The 25,346-nt window shown below is 45.4% G+C and overlaps 1 protein-coding gene across 1 annotated transcript; it reads right to left on the reverse strand.

Annotated features, from left to right (window-relative positions):
- Positions 1 to 4,217: 4,217 nt before the first annotated feature.
- Positions 4,218 to 25,208, reverse strand: LOC114592489 (uncharacterized). Its single transcript, XM_077923626.1, has 8 exons — positions 24,926 to 25,208; positions 23,137 to 23,219; positions 17,641 to 17,767; positions 14,920 to 15,934; positions 11,243 to 11,365; positions 9,315 to 9,453; positions 8,166 to 8,292; positions 4,218 to 7,139 (listed from the first exon to the last, which is right to left on the reverse strand). Exons 2-8 carry the CDS (start codon positions 23,209 to 23,211, stop codon positions 6,052 to 6,054), a joined length of 2,694 nt encoding a protein of 897 aa, XP_077779752.1. The 5' UTR covers positions 23,212 to 23,219; positions 24,926 to 25,208; the 3' UTR covers positions 4,218 to 6,051.
- Positions 25,209 to 25,346: the final 138 nt, after the last annotated feature.

Consider the following 25,346-nt stretch of genomic DNA (forward strand, 5'->3'; position numbering starts at 1 on the left):
AGAAAAATGAAAATATTGAGGTTCGATGGAAAGGAAATGCAGAAAATTCTGTGACAATTAAGTGACGCTTCAAGGAAAAAGAGTGACTGTGCCCAAGTCATAACACAAGCATCCTAGATTTGCTCAGTTAGTTAATTCTGGGAGCGGAATAGAAAAACATGAGCTGTCTCAAGAAACAGTGGGGTGCATCTCTGTGATGAAGTCAAACTGCTGCACTAGCCTGGGCAGTGTGTCTGGGGGTCCTGGGCTGCCCAGATGACAAGACCCCACTCTTGGCCTCGCTGATGGGGTCCAAAGGAAAGCAGAGTAAGACGTTGCCCGAAGGAGTACAAGGCGCCATCCAACCGTCTTCGGGACTCCACTCTGGACTCATGTAGGGTTTGCTCCCGATACCTTTTCTTCTCCTGAAGGTATCCCACACGGCAGCGGAGGTTTAGGATGAGTGTTTTCCTTCTCCTCAATGGTCTCCCTTCCCAGATGGACAAGCCCCACCTGTGTGGTGTAGTGGTTAAGAGCGGTGGACTCGTAATCTGGTGAACCCGGTTCGATTCCCCGCTCCTCCACATGCAGCTGCTGGGTGACCTTGGGCCAGTCACACTTCTCTGAAGTCTCTCAGCCCCACTCACCTCACAGAGTGTTTGTTGTGGGGGAGGAAGGGAAAGGAGAATGTTAGCCGCTTTGAGACTCCTTCAGGTAGTGATAAAGTGGGATATCAAATCCAAACTCTTCTTCTTCTCTCACTTCCCCCTGCAACATGTGCAGAAACCTTGACTGTTGGCTCCCCTCTTGGTCTCAACGCTCCATCTGCCAGAGCCTGTCTTCACATGTAGGGGAAGCCCCTAACTCACTGAGGGTTTGAGACCCATCGGCTCCTCTCACCTGGTTTAGCTGGCCAGGTGAAGCCATTTCCCCAGGTGTGGCTGCTGTCGCATGCTGACAGCTTGTAGGAGCCACAGGTGAGAGCTGAGTGCAGTTTGGGGACCAAAGGTGGACAAACTACCCCATAAGGAGAGAGACATGTCCCCCACCAGAGGCACCATCCCACCCCAAATAATGGATGGAATTCAGTGTTGTGTTCTGAAACAACATTTCTGCTTCCCATGTGAAATGACCCCCCCCCCCCATGCACACTCTTCTCGGTTTCCCCTGACCTCCCCAGAGCCATTGGGGGAAGGGAATGAAAGGGGGAAGGCCCTTTGTACTAACAGGACTTGTGCTGGATCCTCCTAGTGCAGGGGTCTGCAACCTTTAAGACAAAAAGAGCCACTTGGACCCGTTTCCGAAGAAAAAACAACAACTGGGAGCCGCAAAACCATTGCGACATTTAAAACAAATATATCTCCGGAGCCGCGATCTGACAGCGGGCGGGAAGGTGACGTCGGGACGGTGCGTGACTAATGCACGCACCGCCCACATGCGACGTCACAGCCACTACAGCGCCTGCCACAGTGAGGAGTGTCGGGGCGCACAATGCGCCTCCTCTCCTCGCTAGTATCCGCCCCGGAGCCGCGGCAAAGATGTAAAAGAGCCACATGCGGCTCCGGAGCCGCGGGTTGCAGACCCCTGTCCTAGTGCAACTACTTAGCTGAATCCGGCATACAATATTTATTAAATAGGAGCCCATGGTGGCGTGTTTGTTTCCAAACATTCCCCAAGCATATTTTTAAAAGATCAATCCATTATTCCAGACTTTTCTTTGGGGTACTTCTCTGCATTCTTTAACACTTAAAAAAAATGTCGGCGCCTATACTGGAAGGAGGATTCATTTTTTCCAGACATCAGTCTGTACCAGTGAGGCATATTTGCCAGAACACACAAGCAATTGGTTCTTTCTCCCCGAGTATCCCAGCACACTAAACACAGAGGTGTCGTACTTAACACCCCTTTTTGGATGAGTCCAGGTATGGAAAAAAGAACGACCCTGTGCCAATTTCAGTTATCTATATTGTCTTGTCAGTTACAAATCGATCCATATGCTCATGCTACGTTACCTTTAAGAGGTAACCTAGATTTTAAAAAGAGGCAACACTTTTGCGGAGAAAATGCATAGATTGTGGGACTGATACATTAGATCATTGGTAGATCACAGATGGATAATTTGTATAGTTCCTATATTTGTGGTTCAGATTCCATTTACCAGGTAGTGCTAAATGGCAGTATTTGTTATTACAACATTTGTTGGTGTGTTTATGTCCTGTCTGCTCCAAGTGCTTCCCATGTATAGATAGATAGATGATAATGTTATGTAAAGCAGAACGAATCTCTTTCCACATTACAAACATTTATAAGGTTTTATCTGCAGCTTTAGAAACTGGGAAACGAAAGGGAAGGAAGCAGCAGCCTTTTATTCGAGTAACTCCAAATCTGTGCCCAGCATAGAACAACACACATATTTTCCCATTTTTTGCCTGCTCTTCTGTGCAAATCTGATTTATCTAAAGGCTGAATTTCAACCTCCACATTTGTGTACTGGGTGAGCTTGGACTTTATTAGATTATGGAATAAACAAATACCTGCACATAGGTGCACAGTGGACTTCAGGTTTCCAGAACTTGTGCTAGGTGGGGGAAATAATAATAGAGGGGATTATTTGGGGGAACCTCACATAGCACCAATCCCTGGTCTGGACATTTCGGAATCACAAAAATTGAAAGCCGTTGTGCGAGGATCAAGATGACGAAACCTACAGTGAACCAGGGACCCATCAACACACAAAAATGGAAACAGTCTCAAAAATCGATGCTCCTTCTGCCCTGTTGCAGTTACCTTCTTGACTAAGTCCTGAGGTTTATTACACATTTTTTTAAAGCAGCATTTATTTCTAAGAGAATCCAAGCAGCTCAAGGTGTCTCCATGAATGCCAGATCCTATGGGTAGGATGTAAAAGAACAGAGGTGATGGGGAAAGACTGAACAATTAAAATGGGGAAGTAGGAACCCCGCCTGGGAATAAGCAAAAATATTAAACAAGAACGTTTGAGATACAGTGGTAACTTGGGTTACATACGCTTCAGGTTACACCGCTAACCCAGAAATAGTGCTTCAGGTTAAGAACTTTGCTTCAGGATGAGAACAGAAATCGTGCTCCAGTGCGGCAGCAGCAGGAGGCCCCATTAGCTAAAGTAGTACTTCAGGTTAAGAACAGTTTCTGGTTAAGAACGGAACTCCGGGACGAATTAAGTACTTAACCCGAGGTACCACTGTGTAAGGGACGCGGGTGGCGCTGTGGGGACGCGGGTGGCGCTGTGGGTTAAAGCCTCACTGCCTAGGACTTGCCGATCGAAAGGTTGGTGGTTCGAATCCCCGCGGCGGGGTGCGCTCCCGCCGTTCGGTCCCAGCGCCTGCCAACCTAGCAGTTCAAAAGCACCGCCAGGTGCAAGTAGATAAATAGGGACCGCTTACTAGCGGGAAGGTAAACGGCGTTTCCGTGTGCTGCGCTGGCTTGCCAGATGCAGCTTGTCATGCTGGCCACGTGACCCGGAAGTGTCTCCAGACAGCGCTGGCCCCCGGCCTCTAGAGTGAGATGAGCGCACAACCCTAGAGTCTGTCAAGACTGGCCCGTACGGGCAGGGGTACCTTTACCTTTACCACTGTGTATATGTATATGTGTGTGTGTGTGTGTGTGTGTGTGTGTGTGTGTGTGTACACATATGTGTGTGTGATACAAAGGGAAGATCTGCTCCTAGTTGGTTTTTTATTTATTATACAGTCGTACCTTGGTTGTTGAACGCCTTGTGACTCAAACGTTTTGGCTCCCAAACGCTGCAGCCCTGGAAGTGAGTGTTCCGGTTTGCGAACACTCTTTGGAACCCAAATGTCTCCCGGGCGGGAGTTGATCACGGTGAGGGTTTACCAAACGTGCCTCCCTCTTAGCATGTTTCTCCCTTTCGTCCCAAGTTCCAGCGTCTTCAAAGTCCACGACACCTTTGGCAAAGGCTGTTCTCCAATTGGAGCGCTCTCATAATGTTAAATTAGATCATCATCACCATTCATATCCCCCTTACATGCTAAAATGTAAGCTCTGCCTCAGCTGTCATCTGGGAGCACCCATTATAGAGGACGGCCTCTGTGGGAGACAGGAAGATGGGTCATATGGCAGCCCTAAATAAAACAAGGAAGCTGAAAGGCATGGCCAATAGAAGAAGCTGAACATAATAAAATCCCACGTATAACAAAAAGTCAGAAGATCAGGATAATGTCCTACAAATTGATTGATTGATTCTATTTTTATGCCGCTTTTTATTCAAATAAATCCCAAAGCGGTTTACAAACGAAAGATAAAAATAACATAATGGAACATCACAGCATAAATTGTACAGAATACTTTACAAATCATCAGTAAAACAATCACAAATCTTAAATAAAACAATTACCATCTATGTAACACTACAGTGGTACCTCGCAAGACGAATGCCTCGCAAGACAAAAAACTCGCTAGACGAAAGGGTTTTTTGTTTTTTGAGCTGCTTCGCAAGACGATTTTCCCTATGGGCTTGCTTCGCAAGACGGAAACGTCTTGCAAGTTTGTTTCCTTTTTCTTAACACCGTTAATACAGTTGCGACTTGACTTCAAGGAGCAACTCATAGAACGTGGTGTGGTAGCCTTTTTTGAGGTTTTTAAAGACTTTGGTGATTTTTGAAGCTTTTCCAAAACTTTCCCGACACTGTGCTTCGCAAGACGAAAAAAATTGCAAGACGACAAAACTCGCGGAACGAACTAATTTCGTCTTGCGAGGCACCACTGTATTAACAAAACAACTAAAAAATAAGCTAAACATCACAGTTACACCAAGAATCATATTCTAGGATTCATAGAGTACGACAGCATCCATATCTGTAAAACAGTATTAACAACATAAACAGAACAGCAACAGAACAAAGTGTTGAATTTGTACATGTGCTCTCCCCTCCTCTATGACTCATAAACTTTCATTCTATTTAATGTATCAAAATATACCTGCACATGATGTTCCTGGCAGTAACTCCCTTGCGATGGAGGTGGTCAGCACAAAGACTGTCTCCCCTCACATCCTTTCTGCCACTATGACACTTCCATTTTCATAACTGAAAAATGGAATACCAGAATAAGACTAGGCTGCAATTTGGAGGTTAGGTGATACTTGGACATGTGTTCAACTTTGATTAAAAATATCATTAGTGAACATATCTACATGATCAGTGTGGGAATGATAAAATACTTGTAAAATCAGATTAGACCCTTAAAAGTGGTTTCCAGTTTTCTTAGGGAAAATGCCTTATTATTACACAGGTGGTACAGGACTTATTTGCAAATGTCAAAAATGTTTTATTCTGCGTAACAAAATTGTTTGGAGGGTTTGCAATAAACTTGGTACATATTCTCACTTATAGTGGGAATGTCAGTTAGTGCGAGATTTTTGGAATTAAATTTTGACAGAAATGATAACTATTAATAGAGGAGCTATTGTTCGTTGTCCAAAACGCTACAGAATATTTTTGATGATACCAATGTCAAAATAATTGGCCTCATATGGGATCTGGGCAGCACAAAGTAATTAAAACACAAGGGAAAACAACCCAAAAGCTTGCACTCACTCTGGAATATAGCTAAAATGGAGAAAGTTCCTCAAAATTTTGAAAAGGACTAGAACGTCCAGACATTTGAAAATATGATTTAGCATTTCATTTTCAAGGAAACCCTCAACACAAGCCTGGCAAAGATGGAACTGTACATGATGATCTGATAAAAGTGATAGTCTTTACTTGGTCTTTGCTATTTTAACTCATGTGCCTATCTTATGCTTTTGTTTTTCACCTTTTTCATCTGTTGCTATCATTGTTCTTTTTTATATAATTATCCTCCCTCTTCGCTCGCCTCTATCAATACCTGCCTCCCTGCCCACTGCTCGGACTCCTGCCCCTTAGGGACACTGGCTGAACAGGAAGGTTCAGAGCAAAAGCCCTTCTCTTCCCCACAATAGAAGGCAAATGGGGCTCAGACCAAGCAAATGTCTATTGTAAAAAAACCGGAGTTAAGCAAATATAAAATTAACCAAAGATACAGTAGTGAATTCTAACACTGAGCACAGTATTTGCTCTGGTCTCCGCAGGAGCTCTTGATAGGACTAATCATGATCTTTTCACATTCCAAGCCTAAGATGTGAGTAAGATAGCTACTGCGACTAAAGCTCTTTCCACACTCCAGACACTCATAGGAACATTTGTCTCCTGTATGAGTTCTTTTATGTCTCGTGAGGTGACTACTCCGAACAAAGCTCTTTCCACATTCCAAACATTCATGAGGCTTTTCCCCTGTGTGACTTCTTTGATGCAAAGTAAGGTTGCAGCTGCGACTGAAATTCTTCCCACACTCCAAACATTCGTGAGGCTTTTCCCCTGTGTGAGTTCTTTTATGTCTAGTGAGGGAGCCACTGTCACTGAAGCTCTTCCCACACTCCCAGCATCCGAAAGGTTTCTCCCCTGTGTGGGTTCTCTTATGTCTTGCGAGGTGCCTACTCTGATAGAAGCTCTTTCCACATTCCAAACATACGTAAGTTTCCACTCCTGTATGGCTTCTTTGATGCAACGTAAGGGAGCCTAGGCGACCAAAGTTCTTTCCACACTCCAAGCATTTATAGGGTTTCTCCCCTGTATGAGTTCTTTGATGCTGAGTAAGGGAGTAACCTTCCCTGAAGCTCTTTCCGCACTCCAAACATTTGTAAGCTTTTTCCCTGGTGTGCGTTCTTTTATGTCTAGTGAGGCCGCTACGGTCACCGAAGCTCTTCCCACACTCCAAACAGTTATAAGGTTTCTCACCTGTACGAGTTCTTTGATGGAGCTCAAGAGGGCCACTCCGACTGAAGCTTTTCCCACACTCCCAGCATTCGTGTGGTTTTTCACCTAAGCACAGTCTCTGAGGTGAAGTAAGCCTTGAGCGAGAAGCAAACATCTTTCCACACACTTTACATTCATACTTCCTCTCCTCTCTGGTGATTTGATTTCCGTTAACCTGAGAGGCGGCAGATTCACTCCCTGCCTTCTGCGTTCGTCTGCCCTCTTGTGTGTTGGTTCCATCTTGAACCCCCAGCTTCCTTTGCTCCTCAGCTATTTCAGGCGGCCCTTCAGATGGGTCCCCCTCAGCCAGGATCCCCCAAACGTCTCCTGGTGGATTAAAAGGAAAAACTGGTAAAATGCTGTTTCTATATAAATGCACATCCGCCCATACAGGACTTTAACGTGGACTTGAAACTGCTTGTGTCTGTATTTCTTTATTTTGCACCATCCACAAAACATCTTTTTCATCGAAGTGGCAGCTTCAATGGGAAGAAGAAGAAGAGTTTGGATTTGATATCCCGCCTTTCACTCCCTTTAAGGAGTCTCAAAGCGGCTAACATTCTCCTTTCCCTTCCTCCCCCACAACAAACACTCTGTGAGGTGAGTGGGGCTGAGAGACTTCAGAGAAGTGTGACTGGCCCAAGGTCACCCAGCAGCTGCATGGGGAGGAGCGGAGACGCGAACCCGGTTCCCCAGATTACGAGACTACAGCTCTTAACCACTACACCACACTGGCTCTCCATATCTACACCTTTGGCCCTCCATATCTGAGGGAGGGCAAGGGCTCCTCACACCTGTCATATAATATAACAACAACAACAACAACAAATTATTTATATCCCGCCCATCTGGCTGGGTTTCCCCAGCCACTCTGGGCGGCTTCCAACACAATATTAAAATACAGTAATGCATCAAACATGAAAAGCTTCCCTGAACAGGGCTGCCTTCAGAGGTCGTCTAAAAGTCTGGTAGTTGTTGTTCTCTTTGACATCTGGTGGGAGGGCGTTCCACAGGGTGGGTGCCACTACCGAGAAGGCCCTCTGCCCAGTTCCTTGAAACTTGGCTTCTCGCAGGGAGGGAACTGCCAGATCCCATTCGCATCCCAAGGTAACTCATAGCCAATAAGCCCAGGACAACCATATCAGAGGCAAGTCCTGATTGTGGACTTCCTATGGGCATTTGGCTGGCCACTGTGAGAACTGAATCCTGGATTAAGTAAGACTTTGCTCTGAACCAAATGTTCTTTTCTCCAGGAGAAATTAACAGCACTCCTTCTAGTGAGCTAGTTGATGGTGCCACCAACAGGAATCCATACCTTCCATAGCTACTGATTAAGGAAAAAAGGATCCTTACCCAGAGAGGCCACCATCTCACGGATCTCTAGCATGACCTCATCATACAGAGCTCTCTGACCTGGATCAAGCAGGGCCCATTCCTCGTCAGTGAAATTCACAGCAACCTCCTTGAAGCTCACTGACCCCTGGAAGAAGAAAACAATTCCCTTCCTTGTAGACACTCCAAGGCAAGGTGTGGAAAGCATCTCCCCTCCACTCACACTCCAGTGGGGCAAGTGGGGATTTTAGCTGCAGTGCTCAGAAATCACCACTGCAGATAGCTCAGCAAAGACACAATTTGTGGAAGCTGTTAAATGTGTCCATTCCATGTTAGGGACAGGATTCAAAGCAAAGCTGCCAATATCGTTGTGCAGGTACACAGATTATGGTGCATCTGCCTTTGCAATACTGTATGGTTCTGGTTGCCTGACCTCAAAAACAGAATTGCTGACCCAGAAAATGCTGGGAAAAGAGCAACCAACATAATCAAGGAGTTGAAGAAATAAACAGATCTTCTAATTTAGATGTACAGAGTTATGCATAGTGCAAAGAAAAGGGAGAGATATTATCAATCCTCTGTGATAATAATAATAATTATAATAATAATAATAATCCAGGCCCATCCAATGAGACTAAATGTGGACAAATTAAGGACAAATGAAATGATGTTGTTATTTATTATTATTATTTACCACCCATCTGACTGGGTTGCCCCAGCCACTGTGGGCAACTCCCCAAAAAACATTAAAATACAATAAAACACCTGTCTTTCCTTCGTTCTTTCTTTCCCACCCATCTGGCTGGGTTTCCCCAGCCACTCTGGGCGGCTCCCAACAGATTAAAAACACGATAAAACATCAAACATTAAAAACTTCCCTAAACAGGGCTGCCTTCAGATGTCTTCTAAAAGTCAGATAGTTGTTTATTTCCTTGACATCTGATGGGAGGGTGTTCCACAGGGAGGGCGCCACTACCGAGAAGACCATTAAAAAAACATTGAACAAGCTATAGGTTTCCTTGCTGGCAATAAGAAATACAGAAAAACAAAGCTGCCAACCCATTTCCTCAGAAGCACAGGCGTAAGAGGCCCCTGCAAAGAGTCCCTCTGTAATAAGGAAGGATGCACTCCAGCTATCCCCAACATCTCCCCCCACAATCTTTCCCCTACCTGAGCAGGGCACATGGTGGTCGCTTCCTCTCCAGGGTAAGGTAAGGAGGATCCACACTGTAGCTCAGATGCAATTGTACAGCCTGTGAAAGGGAAGTGGTGGCTGAATGAAAACATTGAAGATAAAATTTGCCCAAATTAGCAAACAGGCCCTGAAAGCGTAACACAGGCATAGGCAAACTCCAGCCCTCCATATGTTTGGGACTACAATTCCCATTTTCCCTGGTCCTGTTAGCTAGGGATGATGGGAATTGTAGTCCCAAACATGTGGAGGGCTGGAGTTTGCCTATGCCTGGTGTAACGTGTGTTTGAAGAGATTTATTTTGAATATGTCAAGACCAGTAAATGCATTACAAATGTCCAACTGCAATATTACGAAAGAGAAACCAATGGCACATTATACACTAGAAAATGTGGAGAAATGAGGGGAAAACAACCAACAGCATATGCAAACAATGGTTCTGGAAATTCAAAATATGAATATACAACTTATGTCTACTCAGTAAAAGAATATGCAAGCTCATTATTATCTACAACTTAATCAATGCTGGCCTGTCCTAACTCCACCAGCTGACCTAAAGTAACGGCCATTTAACTGACATGAAAAACACAGCTATCAGTCCAGAGTGAAACTGCTGGCCTTAGATAAGTGGTAAAGGTAAAGGTAAAGGTACCCCTGCCCATACGGGCCAGTCTTGCCAGACTCTAGGGTTGTGCGCCCATCTCACTCTAGAGGCCGGGAGCCAGCACTGTCCGCAGACACTTCCGGGTCATGAGGCCAGCGTGACAAGCTGCATCTGGCGAGCCAGCGCAGCACACGGAACGCCGTTTACCTTCCCGCTAGTAAGCGGTCCCTATTTATCTACTTGCACCCAGGGGTGCTTTCGAACTGCTAGGTTGGCAGGCGCTGGGACCGAGCAACGGGAGCGCACCCCTCCGCGGGGATTCGAACCGCCGACCTTTCGATCGGCAAGTCCTAGGTGCTGAGGCTTTAACCCACAGTGCCACCTGCGTCCCCTAGATAAGTGGTACTAGACTCTAATCTGGTATCCTGGATATAGGATCCAGAAAAATTCAAACAGAAAAACAGGCCAGAAGAAAAATATTGTAAGTTACAAGGGGAACAGATGCATTAAGGTTTCCATTCTTAAGCTGTACCTTGACCCCATGAAGGTCACCCACCCACCAAAGTTGGTCTACAGTTGAGAGTGGGGAGAAAAGAAGATCTGGATCTGCCCTGCTGGGTGATAAAATATTTTCTACACCTGTTCAAAGGGAAAGAGCGCACAGCAATGCATGATTTTAGGGGAAATTATATACAGAAATGCATTATATTATGGCAAATATAGGAGGAAAATTGGAACTAAAATGCTAACTAAATTTTCAAGAGGTCCTTTTGTTTCATATGTCAAAACGTGGGCAACTAAAAGCAACTTAAGTTTAACTGGGGGAAATGAATCACAGAGATAAAACTAAAATTGAAAGGTTTGTCCATGCCTATAGGATTTTTAAAAAACCCTTTCACATACTTTCTCCCAGCATATTTCAAAGCAGCGAAAAAGAGAGGCTGAGAGGGAGGAAAGAAGCAAAGAACAGTGGGAGTAAATGTATTTATTAGCTATTTTTGTTTTTAGAAATGATGGCTTTAGGCATATTGGTTTCCACATGGGCCTGTGAATTTTATCTGCGTTCTCTCTTTTAATGAATTAATTTATTATTAGGGTCACAGACCAGCTCCTCTCTTTTAATTGTATCTGCGTTCCACTTGTGAGATTTTTTTATTTTAAAAAATCGGTTTAGAAATATTGAAAATAATATAAAATAACTACAGCTGCAGCTGTCCAGGATACGTTCTTAAGGACCAGCCATTTATTTTAAAATGAAATATTTTCAGTGCAGAGGAGCACTTTTGTCCTCTATTGCAAAACCTTTTTTCTCTGTGATTGAACTCCTCTTCTGCCCTATGGGAATCCCAGCTCTTTCCTCCTCCTTCCTCTGTCTTTCCTCCTCGGTCCTTCTCCTGGAGGCGGCAGGAGGAGAGGCGGCCTTCCCTGCGGAGAAAGGAGGAGAGAAGATCTTCTGGGAGGAGTCTATAAGATCCTCCAAGCAAAGCAGCCGCCTTCCTCCGCCAACCCAGCGCCTAACACCGGAAGTAATACCAGAGACAGGAAGCGGAAGCTCCTCCTCTGGCGCGGGCTCTCCTTCCGCTCTAGGAATCTCATCTCTATGGCCCAGCTTAACCCTTGCGGAGCCGACAGGCGTGAACCTCCCCCTCCCCCCCTTTTCTTTTTTCACTCTGGGAGCAGGTTGCAAAGGCTCAAAGTTAATAAAGAATATGTCGTTTACAACTATATAAAATACATACCTGCCATGTTAAAAAACACAATAACCATCTCATCTCAACATTAAGACTTCCTTAGTTCAAATATACAAAAAGGCAAGCAAGTTGAAAGGCATGGCCAAATAAAACATTCCCCTTCTAAAACGAAATGTCAGACTTTCAGGGGAATGATTTTATTATTTTTCTTTTAAAATTGTTGTTTTTGTGTGTGTGTCAAATCTATACATCCTTTCCGCAGTGGGTGGTACTAGTGAAAGATGCAGGTCCTGCGACATTTTCATAACAGAAAGATGGAATACCAACATAAGACGATGCTAGAATCTGGAGGTTAAGTGATACTGTTGTCTGTGGAACTATAATTAAACTACCATTTGTTGAAATAGCTGCACAACCGGTGTAGAACAATAAAATACTGTTATAACAATTTTTAGGTCTTGTGGTTGTTTAGTCATTTAGTCGTGCCCGACTCTTCATGACCCCATGTACCAGCGGCTTCTCCTGCATGACAACTCCAGCTGTTCCTCTTGCTTTAAGCCGCTCCTTGACCGTGGAGACAATGTGGGAGGGGATGGAGGGGACTGTGATGGCTGGACTCTCATCTGGGACTTTTGTCTTCCGCCTCTGAGCCTCCTTGAAATTCCTCTCGAGAACCAGTGTGGTGTAGTGGTTAAGAGCGGTGGACTCGTAATCTGGTGAACCGGGTTTGCGTCTCCGCTCCTCCATATGCAGCTGCTGGGTGACCTTGGGCCAGTCACACTTCTGTGAAGTCTCTCAGCCCCACAGTGTTTGTTGTGGGGGAGGAAGGGAAAGGAGATTGTTAGCCGCGTTGAGACTCCTGAAGGGGAGTGAAAGGCGGGATATCAAATCCAAACTCCTCTTCTTCTTCTCTCCACCTCCGATTGCCCAGACTTCTCCCACCACCACCACCCATCTCCTGCCTCAAGGGTGGCAGAGACCACCAATTGATGGCCTGTTCCCCTGCATTTTCACCCTGTGCCCCTGCCCAATTTCTGGGCTCTTTTTAAAAAAATAAATTTTATTTTTAACTTTTGACTTCCCTCCCCTCCCTTCTGCAGTTATTTATTTCACATCTTTTTGTTACTGCATATCCAGTTCAAATAAATTTATAATTTTTCCCTTATCCTCCCCTTAATTATCTCTTACTGCACATGTTTTTATCAATCCCACTAACGTTTTGATTACAATGTGTCCTCAAATAATCAATAAATTCCCCCCATTCTATTTTAGTTGATACCATTTAGTTGATATCCCTTCTTGTAACTTGAAGCTATTGGTTCGAGTCCTACCCTTCAGAGCAGGAGAAAACAAGCCTCTTCCCTCTTCCATGTGACAGGCCTTGCGATATTTAAAGATGGCTATCATATCTCATTCTCTTTCCCCAGCTAAACATACCCAACTCCTTCAAGCGCTCCTCATAAGGCTTGTTTCCCAGATCCCAGTTGCCTTCCTCTGCAAACGTTCCAGCTTAATAAATCTCTTCAAAGTTTTTTATTAATTAAATAATGTTCTGTTCACAATCCAGAGCCCAGGCCAATGTGCACAAACAATAGGAAGTTCAGCTCTTTATTGGCAAAGCATTCGGTTACATCAGCAAGGGGTATATGGAACACTTCTGCTAGTGCTAAAAATTAAAGGTGTGCTAATAGGTGTGCCGATATACCTCAGGTTCTTCTACCTACCTCTTGACTAGATTTCTGCAATACATTATATGTGAGGCTCTTTGTGAAGAAGGCTCAGAAAGTGGCGGCCAGATTCCCAACTGCTGCATGATGCTCTGAGCATATAAAACCTTCCTTCAGGATCAGCCCACAACCTGCATTCATCATCTGAGGCCTTTTTCACTCTGCATTCCTCCAAGCGAGGTGCAGAGGTGGCAAGCATGGGACTTTTAGTGGTGGCTCCCATCACCACAGGAGGCTACTTTGAGGAGGCAACAATATTTATTTTCAACAATGCTTTTGGCATTTCACTTGCAGAATTTTAGATATTCTTGGCCTCTTTAAGGGGCTCAGGTGTGCTTTCAATGTATATATGATTTTTTGGATTTTACTTTGATACAGCCGCTCACAGACTCTCATAGCTTCTCCCCACCTGAATTCAATGCAGCAATGACTTTTATACAAGCTTCTGCACATACACACATCCCTGAGATAAAGGATGGACGAGTCAGCAGGCAGACCCCTGGCCTCTGACTGTTGCTAGGTTATGCAGTGCACCTGGTGCTCTATCTCTCAACATCCGGATGTGGGGGAAACAGCAGCACTCATTTATAAAATTACACAAACACGCCTGATCTGGTGTGCACAAGCAACCGGCAATTTCTCTTGTACGACAGCTCCAGCTATTATTATTTATTATTACACTCATCATTTTATTAAATTTGTATACTGCCCTATACATGCAGGTCTCAGGGCAGTTCACAGGATAAAATCACAATATATAAACACAAAATATATACCGTATTTTTCGCTCTATAAGACGCACCAGACCACAAGACGCACCTAGTTTTTGGAGGAGGAAAACAAGAAAAAAAATATTCTAAATCTCAGAAGCCAGAACAGCAAGAGGGATCGCTGCGCAGCGAAAGCAGCGATCCCTCTTGCTGTTCTGGCTTCTGGGATAGCTGTGCAGCCTGCATTTGCTCCATAAGACGCACTTTCCCCTTACTTTTTAGGAGGGAAAAAGTGAGTCTTATAGAGCAAAAAATACGGTAATCGAAACAAAAACCCCGCCCCCCCCCCATTTTTTTAAAAAGGGGATTGGATGTCAGTCAGCCTGAGGCCTGCTTAAAGAGCTTTTGCCTAGTGTGTGAACCTCCCTGAGGGAAGTATTCCACAAACGGGGAGCCACCGCAGAAAAGGCCCGTTCTCATGTTGCCACACTCTAGGCCTCTCATGGAAGAGGCACACGAAGAAGGGCCTCAGAAGATGACCTCAGGGTCCAGCTAAGTGCTTATGGAAAGAGGCGGCCCTTGCTGCTGTTCCTTTATGCCCCTCGTTGTCAGTGGAGACAGTAGGTGAGGGGATGGAGGAGAGTCCAATGGCAGGACTCTTTCTGGGACCTTCCGCTATCTATCCAACCCACCACTTGAACTCCTTCCAGAAAAAAAAGGCCACAAACTGTTTCCTACTTAAAAGGAAAAAAACCCTTTCTCCTCTAAAATGGAAGGTATACTGGGCTCCAAAGGCCTCAGAACAAGTAAGAGCTGGAGATAAGGGAATTCTAACACTGAGAAGAATCTTTCAATTGCTCTCTGCAGGAACTCTTGAGATCACTGAATCTCCTTCCACCTTCCAGGTGTAGCATGTTTCCCTTTTATGACTCGTTAGATGCGAGTTAAGGGAATCTCTATGACTGAAGCTGTCTCCACCCTCCAAGCAATTATAAGGTTTCTCCCCTGTATGAGTTCTCAGATGCTGAGTAAGGTGACCCCTCTGACTAAAACTCGAGCCACACTCCAAACATTTATATGGTTTGCCCCCTGTATGAGTTCTTAGATGCTGTATAAGGTGACCATTCCAACTGAAGCTCTTGTCACACTCCAAACATTTATAAGGTTTTTCCCCTGTGTGAGTCCTTCTATGTTTAGAAAGGGACCAATTAGCACTGAAGGTCTTTCCACACTCCCAGCATCTATAAGGTTTCTCCCCAGTATGAGTCCTTTTGTGTCTTGTGAGCACGCTACACTGAATAAAGCTCTTTCCGCATTCCAAACATTTATAAGGTTTCTCCCCTGTATGAATTCTTCTGTGTCTAGTGAGGTGGATATTCTGCCTGAAGCTCTTTCCACACTCCAGACATTTATAAGGTTTGTCCCCTGTGTGAATTCTTTGATGCTTTATGAGGGAGTCACTGTGCCTAAAGCTCTCTCCACACTCCCTGCAGTGATAAGGTCTCTCGCCCGTATGAGTTCTTTGATGCAAACTAAGGTGACCACTCTGACGGAAGCTCTTTCCACACAACAAGCAATTATATGGTTTCTCGGCGGTATGACATATTCCCTGAAACGTAAGGTAGTCTATGCAACTGATGTTCCTTCCGAGCTCCAAACATTCATAAGGTTCCTCCCCTGTGTGAATTATCTGATTTTCGTTAATCTCAAAATCAGTGGATTCCCTCCCAGCATTCTGCATTTCTGTCCCCTCTTGTCCGTTGGTAACATCTTGAACCCACAGCTTCCGTTGTTCCTCCTGCTCCTCAGCAATTTCACATGCCACTTCTGACGGTTCTTCCTCAATCCAGATCCCCCAAACATCTCCTGGTGGATTAAAAAGAAAACCTGGTAAAATGAACATCTGCCCATACAGGACTTTAATGTGGCCTTGAATCAAGGGCCTTCTCAGTGGTGGCACCCGCCCTGCGGAACCCCCTCCCACCAGATGTCAAAGAGAAAAATAACTACCAAACTTTTAGAAGACACCTGAAGGCAGCCCTCTTTAGGGAAGCTTTTAATGTTTAATAGGTTATTGTATTTTAGTGTTCTGTTGGAAGCTGCCCAGAGTGGATGGGGAAGCCCAGCCAGATGGGCGGGCTATAAATAATAAATTATTATGATGATGATGATCGGCTTGTGTCTGTATTTTTATTTTATTTTGCATCATCCCCAGAGCATCCTCCTCATCCAAGCAGTAGCCCATCCTTCCTTCTCTTAAATTCAGAAACATAGTGTGGAGAAACAAAATAGTGTTTTTTTTTAAGTTGCCAGTCTTTCCTGATATTGCCACAGGGGCTAGAGACTTAAAAAAACCTGCACACAAATTGTCTGGTCCTTATGGCAGGAGTGAAGAACCTTTGCATGTCTCAGGATGCTGTTAAACTGCAGCACCCTTCAGCCTCAGCAAGCAAGGCCAGGGACAGACAGGGTGATTCAGAACAGTAATTCAGCATTGTATTGGCGGGGGACAAGGGGGTCTGCACACCTGTCTTATGGGCACAAGGAGGCCCTTGGCAGCAACCCTGCTCAGGGGCAAAATAAGATTTGCAGGGGTTTGCATCATCATCATCATCTTTTATTTATACCCGGGCTCAGGGCGGCTAACACCAGTAAAATTACAATTAAAAAAACACAAAACAATTTAAAATACAGGTTAAAATATAATTTAAAATGCAGCCTCATTTTAATAGCAGCCCACAGATCAAAACCATAAGGGGAGGGAAACATAAGGGTCAGACTGAGTCCAAACCAAAGGCCAGGAGGAACAGCTCTGTCTTGCAGGCTCTGTGGAAAGATGTCAAGTCCCGCAGGGCCCTAGTCTCTTGTGACAGAGCGTTCCACCAAGTTGGGGCCAGCACTGAAAAGGCCCTGGCCCTAGTCGAGACCAATCTAACCACTTTGCGGCTTGGGACCTCCAAGGTGTTGTCATTTGTGGACCTTAAGGTCCTCCATGGGGCATACCAGGAGAGACGGTCCCGTAGGTACAAGGGTTCTAGACCGCATAGGGCTTTAAAGGTCAAAACCAGCACCTTAAACCTGTCCCTGTACTCCACCGGGAGCCAGTGCAGTTGGTAAAGCACTGGGTGAATGTGATCCCGCGGCAAGGACCCTGTAAGGAGCCTCGCCGCGGCATTCTGCGCCCGCTGGAGTTTCTGAATCAGCTTCAAGGGCAGCCCCGCGTAGAGTGAGTCACAATAATCAAGCCTGGAGGTGACCGTCGTGTGGATCACTGTGGCCAGATCAGGGCGAGAAAGGTACCGTAAGTAACTCATAGCCAATGTGTCCATTCTCTGATGCCTATATCAGATGCATGTCCTGCTTTTGGGCTTCCTCTGGGCATCTGGTTGGGCTACTGTGAGAACAGAATTGTGGACCACATAGGCCTTTGCTTTGATCCAGCATGGTTCTTCAAACGTTCTTTTGTCCAGAGGAAAATCCCAACACTCTTTCTAGTGAGCTAATTGATAGTACCACCAGCAGGAATTTATACCTTCCATAGTTATTGATTTAAGGGGAAAAGGGATATTTACCTAGAGAGGCCACCATCTCATGAATCTCCAGCATGACCTCCTCATACAGAGCTCTCTGGTCTGGATCCAGCAAGGCCCATTCCTCGTTGGTGAAAGTAAAGAACAGCTCCTCGAAGCTCACTGATTCCTGGAAGAAGAAGAAAAATCCCCTTCCTTGGAGATACTTCAAGGCAAGGTGTGGGCAGCATCTCTCCTCCACTCCCACTACAATGGGAGATGGATTCTACCTTTAGTGGTCAGAGATCAGCAAATGTAGATTTCATCTACCCATGAGCTCAGTGTTTTTCAATTTTGGGTCTGCAGCTTTTGTTGGACTACAGCTCCTATCATCCCTGAGCACTGGTCATACTAGCTGGGGATGATGGGAATTGTAGTCCAACAACAGGTGAAGACCCAAATTTGAGAAACACCACATTAGTTCTTAAAGAAGTCAGATCTTCTAACAAGAACGTGTAACTTATATGTGAGATTTCCCATCTTCCTGTCTTTCAAGAGGGAAGCAAAGGTAGTGACATTAAAAAATAAAAAAAGTTTCCAGAAACCAGCTTAGTTAGTTTAAGGTCTCTTACAGGAAAACTGATGGGGAACATTATTAAAGTCAACAGGATAACCAAATGTATAGCAGAAACAAGCCTTGCTAAAGCCGAATCAGCATGGCTTCTGCAAGAGTGACTCATGAGCCATTTGATTTTTTTGAGTGTGTCTAGACGGTATGCAACTGACAGCGCACCCAAATTCTTTTAGTACAGTCTCTCACCAACATCTTGGTGAGTCATGGAATAAGAAGAGAGCCTGCCTTATGGATCAGCAACGGCTTAAAGAACAGAAAGAAGAGAATGGGAAGAAATGGCCAACTCTCAAAGGAAGGAATGCTAGAAGTGAAGACCCCTAAGGATCAGTATTGGGATGAGTGCTTTTTAAATAGCTTATATATGACCTGGAGTCAGTGCTGAGCAGCTAGGTAGCCAACCTAGCTGTTCACAACAGAGTATTCCAGAGAGCTCCAACAGGATGTCTTCAAATTACATTGAACACCTAACAAGTGTAATTCAAGGTGTTTAAGCAAGTAGAGTCGTACCTTGGTTCTCGAACAGAATGCATTCCAGGAGTCTCTTCAACTCCCAGAACCATTCAAAAACCAAGGCGCGGCTTCCACTTGGAGCTTCCTGCACTCAATTGGAAGCTGTGGAAGCAGCACCGGATATTCAGTTTCTGAAAATCGTTCAAAAACCGGAACACTCATTTCTGGTTTTTGATCGTTCGGTAGTCGAAACGTAGGAGTTCCCAGGCGTTCAGCAACCAAGGTACAACTGTAATTCAAACTTGTAAGCAAGTTTAAGTAATGCACATTCAAGATAAATAATTCTACTTTAACTATACTCACAGGATCCGAGTTGGTGATGAATGAGCAGGAGAGACAGATAGCTCGGTAAAGAAATTGGCCCAGTGTGTGGAAGTTGTGAAATGGATCAATTCTGATTTAGAGACCATTGGTAAAGTGATTTGAAATGAAGCTGCCAATATCATCATGCAGATATACATCATGCAGATGGTGCAGGTGTCCTTAGAAATTTGAATATGGTTTCAGTTTCCTGACCTCAAAAATAATATGTAGAGCCAGAAAATGTTTTTTTTGGGGGGAGACAAAGAAAATAAGCAAGGGGTTGGAGATATATGAGGAGTTCCTAATTTGGAACAAAAGTGCTTAAGAAGGAGCAGGATAAGAGATGTACAGAGGTATGCAAAGGATGGGAAAATGGGAGACAGGAAGGTGTTTTTCCTTCTAGAATGATACTGTAGTCCCAGGCCGTCCAATGAAGTTAATTGTACACAGATTAAGGGCAAACTAAAGGAAGCACTTCTTCACAATGTTAAACTCTGCAATTCACTAACACAACATGCAGTAATAGCCACCAAATTAAAAGAGAATTAGGCAAATTCATAGCAGATAAGGTTATGATTGACTACCAGCTATGATGACTGTGTGCTACCTGCACTTGCTATGGGCAGTATACTCCTCACTGCCAGTTCCTGGGAATCACCTGAAGAGTGCTGTTGTACTCAGCTCCTGGTTGCAAATTTCCCAGGGGCATCTACTTGGTCACTGGGGGAATAGGATGCTGGACTAGGTGGGTTAATGACCTGATCCACCAGCTAGGCTCTTCTTAGGTCATGTTCAAGGTTTCATGAGCAAAACTCAGTCAAGCCCTGAATCTGCTCCCCCAAGGAATAGCCCCACTGATCCTCTGCAACCAGTTCCAGTCAGGCTGGCAGACAGCAGTCCTGAACACCCTTCAAAAACTGGGTTTTGCCCCTCAAGCCCTTCTAAGTCTGGGGTTAAAAGGTACCCCTGCCGGACGGGCCAGTCTTGACAGACTCTAGGGTTGTGCGCCCATCTCACTCAAGAGGCCGGGGGCCAGCGCTGTCCGCAGACACTTCCGGGTCACGTGGCCAGCGTGACAAGCTGCATCTGGCGAGCCAGAGCCGCACACGGAAACGCCGTTTACCTTCCCGCTAGTAAGCGGTCCCTATTTATCTACTTGCACCCGGGGGTGCTTTCGAACTGCTAGGTTGGCAGGCGCTGGGACCGAGCAGCGGGAGCGCACCCCACCGCGGGGATTCAAATTGCCGACCTTTCGATCAGCAAGTCCTAGGCGCTGAGGCTTCTACCCACAGCGCCACCCGCGTCCCAAGTCTGGGGTTGGGCCAGGCAAAAGCTATAGTCAGGCCAAGAATCTTAGACACGGAGAGACAACAGGACTGCTCAAGGTGCTCCGACTATAAAATTGGAGAAATTGAGAGATATATAGCCACACTGGCAGCATATCTCTTCTTTCTCGTATCCAAAAATGCAAGAAGGGCTTTCACACTCGCCAGAAGCTCGGCTCTGCCCTCGCCGGTCCTGGAAGGATCCTTTAAAAAAGTCCCATATGCTCAGAGACTTTGCGCCTGTTCATTGGGGGAGATAGGAAGCCCAGAGCACTTGTTCTTTAGATGTCCCTTTTATGAAGAGGCACGTGGTGAGACCATTGATCCCCTGCTGGTGAGGCTTGCTGACCTCCCGGAAAAGCAAAAATTTGAACTTTTCCTGTTAGGCAAGACAACCCAGATGCTTGCCAGATTCTGTGTACAGATCTGTAGGCGCAGACCATCCCCCAACTCAAACTAGTTCATGAAGAAAATCCCCAAACTCGCTTCCATGGGTGACTCTGGGTCATCTCTCTGCGTAGCTTATCTTAAAGTTTTAAGTGTCTATACGCTTATTGCATTTATAAATTTTTGCTTGTTGCATTTATAAATTTTAAATTTATTGTTGTACATTGTTTTAAATGTTTGTTTTCCTTCTGGGAATGTACCCCAAGTGTGTTTTATAAGCTGGTCTCCGACCATAATAAATTATCTATCTATCTCAGTCAAGCCAACCCACTGCCTCATGATTTAGAGACCATTGGTAAAGGGATTTGAAATGAAGCTGCCAATATCATCATGCAGATATACATCATGCAGATGGTGCAGGTGTCCTTAGAAATTTGAATATGGTTTCAGTTTCCTGACCTCAAAAATAATATGTAGAGCCAGAAAATGTTTTTTTTGGGGGGAGACAAAGAAAATAAGCAAGGGGTTGGAGATATATGAGGAGTTCCTAATTTGGAACAAAAGTGCTTAAGAAGGAGCAGGATAAGAGATGTACAGAGGTATGCAAAGGATGGGAAAATGGGAGACAGGAAGGTGTTTTTCCTTCTAGAATGATACTGTAGTCCCAGGCCGTCCAATGAAGTTAATTGTACACAGATTAAGGGCAAACTAAAGGAAGCACTTCTTCACAATGTTAAACTCTGCAATTCACTAACACAACATGCAGTAATAGCCACCAAATTAAAAGAGAATTAGGCAAATTCATAGCAGATAAGGTTATGATTGACTACCAGCTATGATGACTGTGTGCTACCTGCACTTGCTATGGGCAGTATACTCCTCACTGCCAGTTCCTGGGAATCACCTGAAGAGTGCTGTTGTACTCAGCTCCTGGTTGCAAATTTCCCAGGGGCATCTACTTGGTCACTGGGGGAATAGGATGCTGGACTAGGTGGGTTAATGACCTGATCCACCAGCTAGGCTCTTCTTAGGTCATGTTCAAGGTTTCATGAGCAAAACTCAGTCAAGCCCTGAATCTGCTCCCCCAAGGAATAGCCCCACTGATCCTCTGCAACCAGTTCCAGTCAGGCTGGCAGACAGCAGTCCTGAACACCCTTCAAAAACTGGGTTTTGCCCCTCAAGCCCTTCTAAGTCTGGGGTTAAAAGGTACCCCTGCCGGACGGGCCAGTCTTGACAGACTCTAGGGTTGTGCGCCCATCTCACTCAAGAGGCCGGGGGCCAGCGCTGTCCGCAGACACTTCCGGGTCACGTGGCCAGCGTGACAAGCTGCATCTGGCGAGCCAGAGCCGCACACGGAAACGCCGTTTACCTTCCCGCTAGTAAGCGGTCCCTATTTATCTACTTGCACCCGGGGGTGCTTTCGAACTGCTAGGTTGGCAGGCGCTGGGACCGAGCAGCGGGAGCGCACCCCACCGCGGGGATTCAAATTGCCGACCTTTCGATCAGCAAGTCCTAGGCGCTGAGGCTTCTACCCACAGCGCCACCCGCGTCCCAAGTCTGGGGTTGGGCCAGGCAAAAGCTATAGTCAGGCCAAGAATCTTAGACACGGAGAGACAACAGGACTGCTCAAGGTGCTCCGACTATAAAATTGGAGAAATTGAGAGATATATAGCCACACTGGCAGCATATCTCTTCTTTCTCGTATCCAAAAATGCAAGAAGGGCTTTCACACTCGCCAGAAGCTCGGCTCTGCCCTCGCCGGTCCTGGAAGGATCCTTTAAAAAAGTCCCATATGCTCAGAGACTTTGCGCCTGTTCATTGGGGGAGATAGGAAGCCCAGAGCACTTGTTCTTTAGATGTCCCTTTTATGAAGAGGCACGTGGTGAGACCATTGATCCCCTGCTGGTGAGGCTTGCTGACCTCCCGGAAAAGCAAAAATTTGAACTTTTCCTGTTAGGCAAGACAACCCAGATGCTTGCCAGATTCTGTGTACAGATCTGTAGGCGCAGACCATCCCCCAACTCAAACTAGTTCATGAAGAAAATCCCCAAACTCGCTTCCATGGGTGACTCTGGGTCATCTCTCTGCGTAGCTTATCTTAAAGTTTTAAGTGTCTATACGCTTATTGCATTTATAAATTTTTGCTTGTTGCATTTATAAATTTTAAATTTATTGTTGTACATTGTTTTAAATGTTTGTTTTCCTTCTGGGAATGTACCCCAAGTGTGTTTTATAAGCTGGTCTCCGACCATAATAAATTATCTATCTATCTCAGTCAAGCCAACCCACTGCCTCAGGCAGCACCCTCAGAAACACAGGGATAAGAGTCAGTCCTTCTGTTACAAGGAAGGGCGCACTCCAGCTATCCCCAACATCTCTACCTGATGACCTTTCTCCTACCTCAACTGGATGCATGGTGGTCGCTTCCTCTCCAGGGCAAAGCAGGGAGGATCCACAGTGTTGCTCCAATGCCATTGCACAGCCTGTGAAAGGGAACTGGTGGTCATTGAAGATGACATTCCAAATTTGCCCCAATGCACAAGAGAGTGGCAATCAAATAGGACCTGAGAAGCTAGAGTTTTGGAGAGATTTATTTTAAATACCTCAACAGAAGACCAGTAAAAGCCTTTGAACCTATGAAAGGTATCAGCAAAAGATTACCAAACAGAAATCAGCAGCACATCACACAATGAGGAAACGTATAAAGGAGGGAGAAATAAGCAACAGCATATGCAAATGATGGTTCTGGAGTTGTAAATTTATAAATATACAACTTAACTTTAAAACTTATGTCTACTCAGAAAAAGAATAAAAAGGTAAAGGGACCCCTGACCATTAGGTCCAGTCATGACTCTGGGGTTGCGGTGCTCATCTCGCTTTATTGGCCACGGGAGCCGGCGTACAGCTTCCGGGTCATGTGGCCAGCATGACTAAGCCACTTCTGGCAAACACAGGAACGCTGTTTACCTTCCTGCCGGAGCGGTACCTATTTATCTACTTGCACTTTGACGTGCTTTCGAACTGCTAGGTTGGCAGGAGCAGGGACCGAGCAACGGGAGCTCACCCCGTCACGGGGACTCAAACTGCTGACCTTCTGATCGACAAGTCCTAGGCTCTGTGGTTTAACCCACAGCGCCACCCGTGTCCCGAAGAAAAAGAATAGGCAAGGTTAAAATTATCTACAATTTAACTGTTGCTGAATTCTCCATAGGCCTGCCTGAACTCCACCAAAATACACAGCCACTGAACAGACGAAAAAAAAACTCAGCTACCAATCCAGAGTGAAATTGCAGGCCTTAGATAAGTGGTATTAGAGATAAATATTGTATCTAGGATATAGGATCCAGAAAATTCCAAACAGATAATCAAGCCACGTAAAATTATCCCATTACATGAGGAACAGCTGCATTTTCCATTGTTTTAGGGTGTGCCTTGACACCACCACCCCAATCTGTTAGGGTACAAGGAAACACAAGGTCTTGTAGTAGACAGTGTGGCAGGGAAAGAGGGAGAAAGATCTGGATTTGCCCTGCCAGGTTATAAAGGGAAAGAGCACATAGAAAAGCATTATTTTAGGAAAAATTATATACAGAAATGCATTATATTAGGGCAAATATAAATATTAGGGAAACTATGTGTTCATTAGTAGAAATGTGCACTAAAATGCCGGCAAATTTGCAAGAGGTCCTTTCTTTTCATAAGATGTCAATGTCTGGGTGACTAAATTTAATACTGGGGAAAAGGAGATGCACAGAGAAAACTATAATTGAAAGAAATTGCCCACACCTAATGGATCTTTGAAAATCCTTCCCCACGATCTCTCCCTGCAACCCCAAATTTTGCGTGCCAAGAGCAAACTTGCCCAGCATATTTCACAGCAGGCAAAAGGGACGCAGAGAGGTAGGAAAGAAGCGACGAACTGTAAGGGTAACAGGACTTATTATTTAGCTTTCTTTGTTATTAAGAATGAGGCCTTTGTGCATAATAGTTTCTGGATGGGTTTGTGAATTTTATCTGTGCTCTATCTTTATTTTAATCTGTGTGCCGCTTGCATACTCTTCTGATAAAGGGTTTAGATATTTTGAAAATAAAATAATGAAATAATTAGTAGATACATTCTGAGGGACCGACATATTTCTATGAAATATTCTCAGTGCAGAGGAACACGTTTGATTCTCTATTTTAAAACCTTTCTCGGGTTGAGCTGCGCGGGGTCCGCCTTGCCTCCCTTCTCCTCCTCCGAGGAGGCTCTTCTCCTGCCCTCTGGGAGTCCCAGCTCTTCCCTCCTCCTCCTCGGTCTCTCCTTCTTCGCATCTGACCCGGAGGCGGGAGGAGGAGAGGCCGCCTTCCCTGCGGAGAAAGGACGGGAGAAGATCCTCCGGGATCCGGACAGAAGCCCCTCCAGGGAAAGCAGCCACCTCCCTCTGCCACCTCCCACAGGAAGGACAGACCCGGAACAGGAAGCGGAAGCTCCTTCACCTCTCACGCGGGACTCTCCTTCCGCTCTAGGAATCTCAGCGCTGTTGCCTCCCTTTAACCCTCGCGGAGCCGATCAGCAGTAACCTGTTGGCGGCTCCGGGCGGAGAGCGAGGAGAGGCGCCGCGATTTTG

Source organism: Podarcis muralis, chromosome 2 (assembly GCF_964188315.1).
Source record: "Podarcis muralis chromosome 2, rPodMur119.hap1.1, whole genome shotgun sequence".
NCBI lineage: Eukaryota > Metazoa > Chordata > Lepidosauria > Squamata > Lacertidae > Podarcis > Podarcis muralis.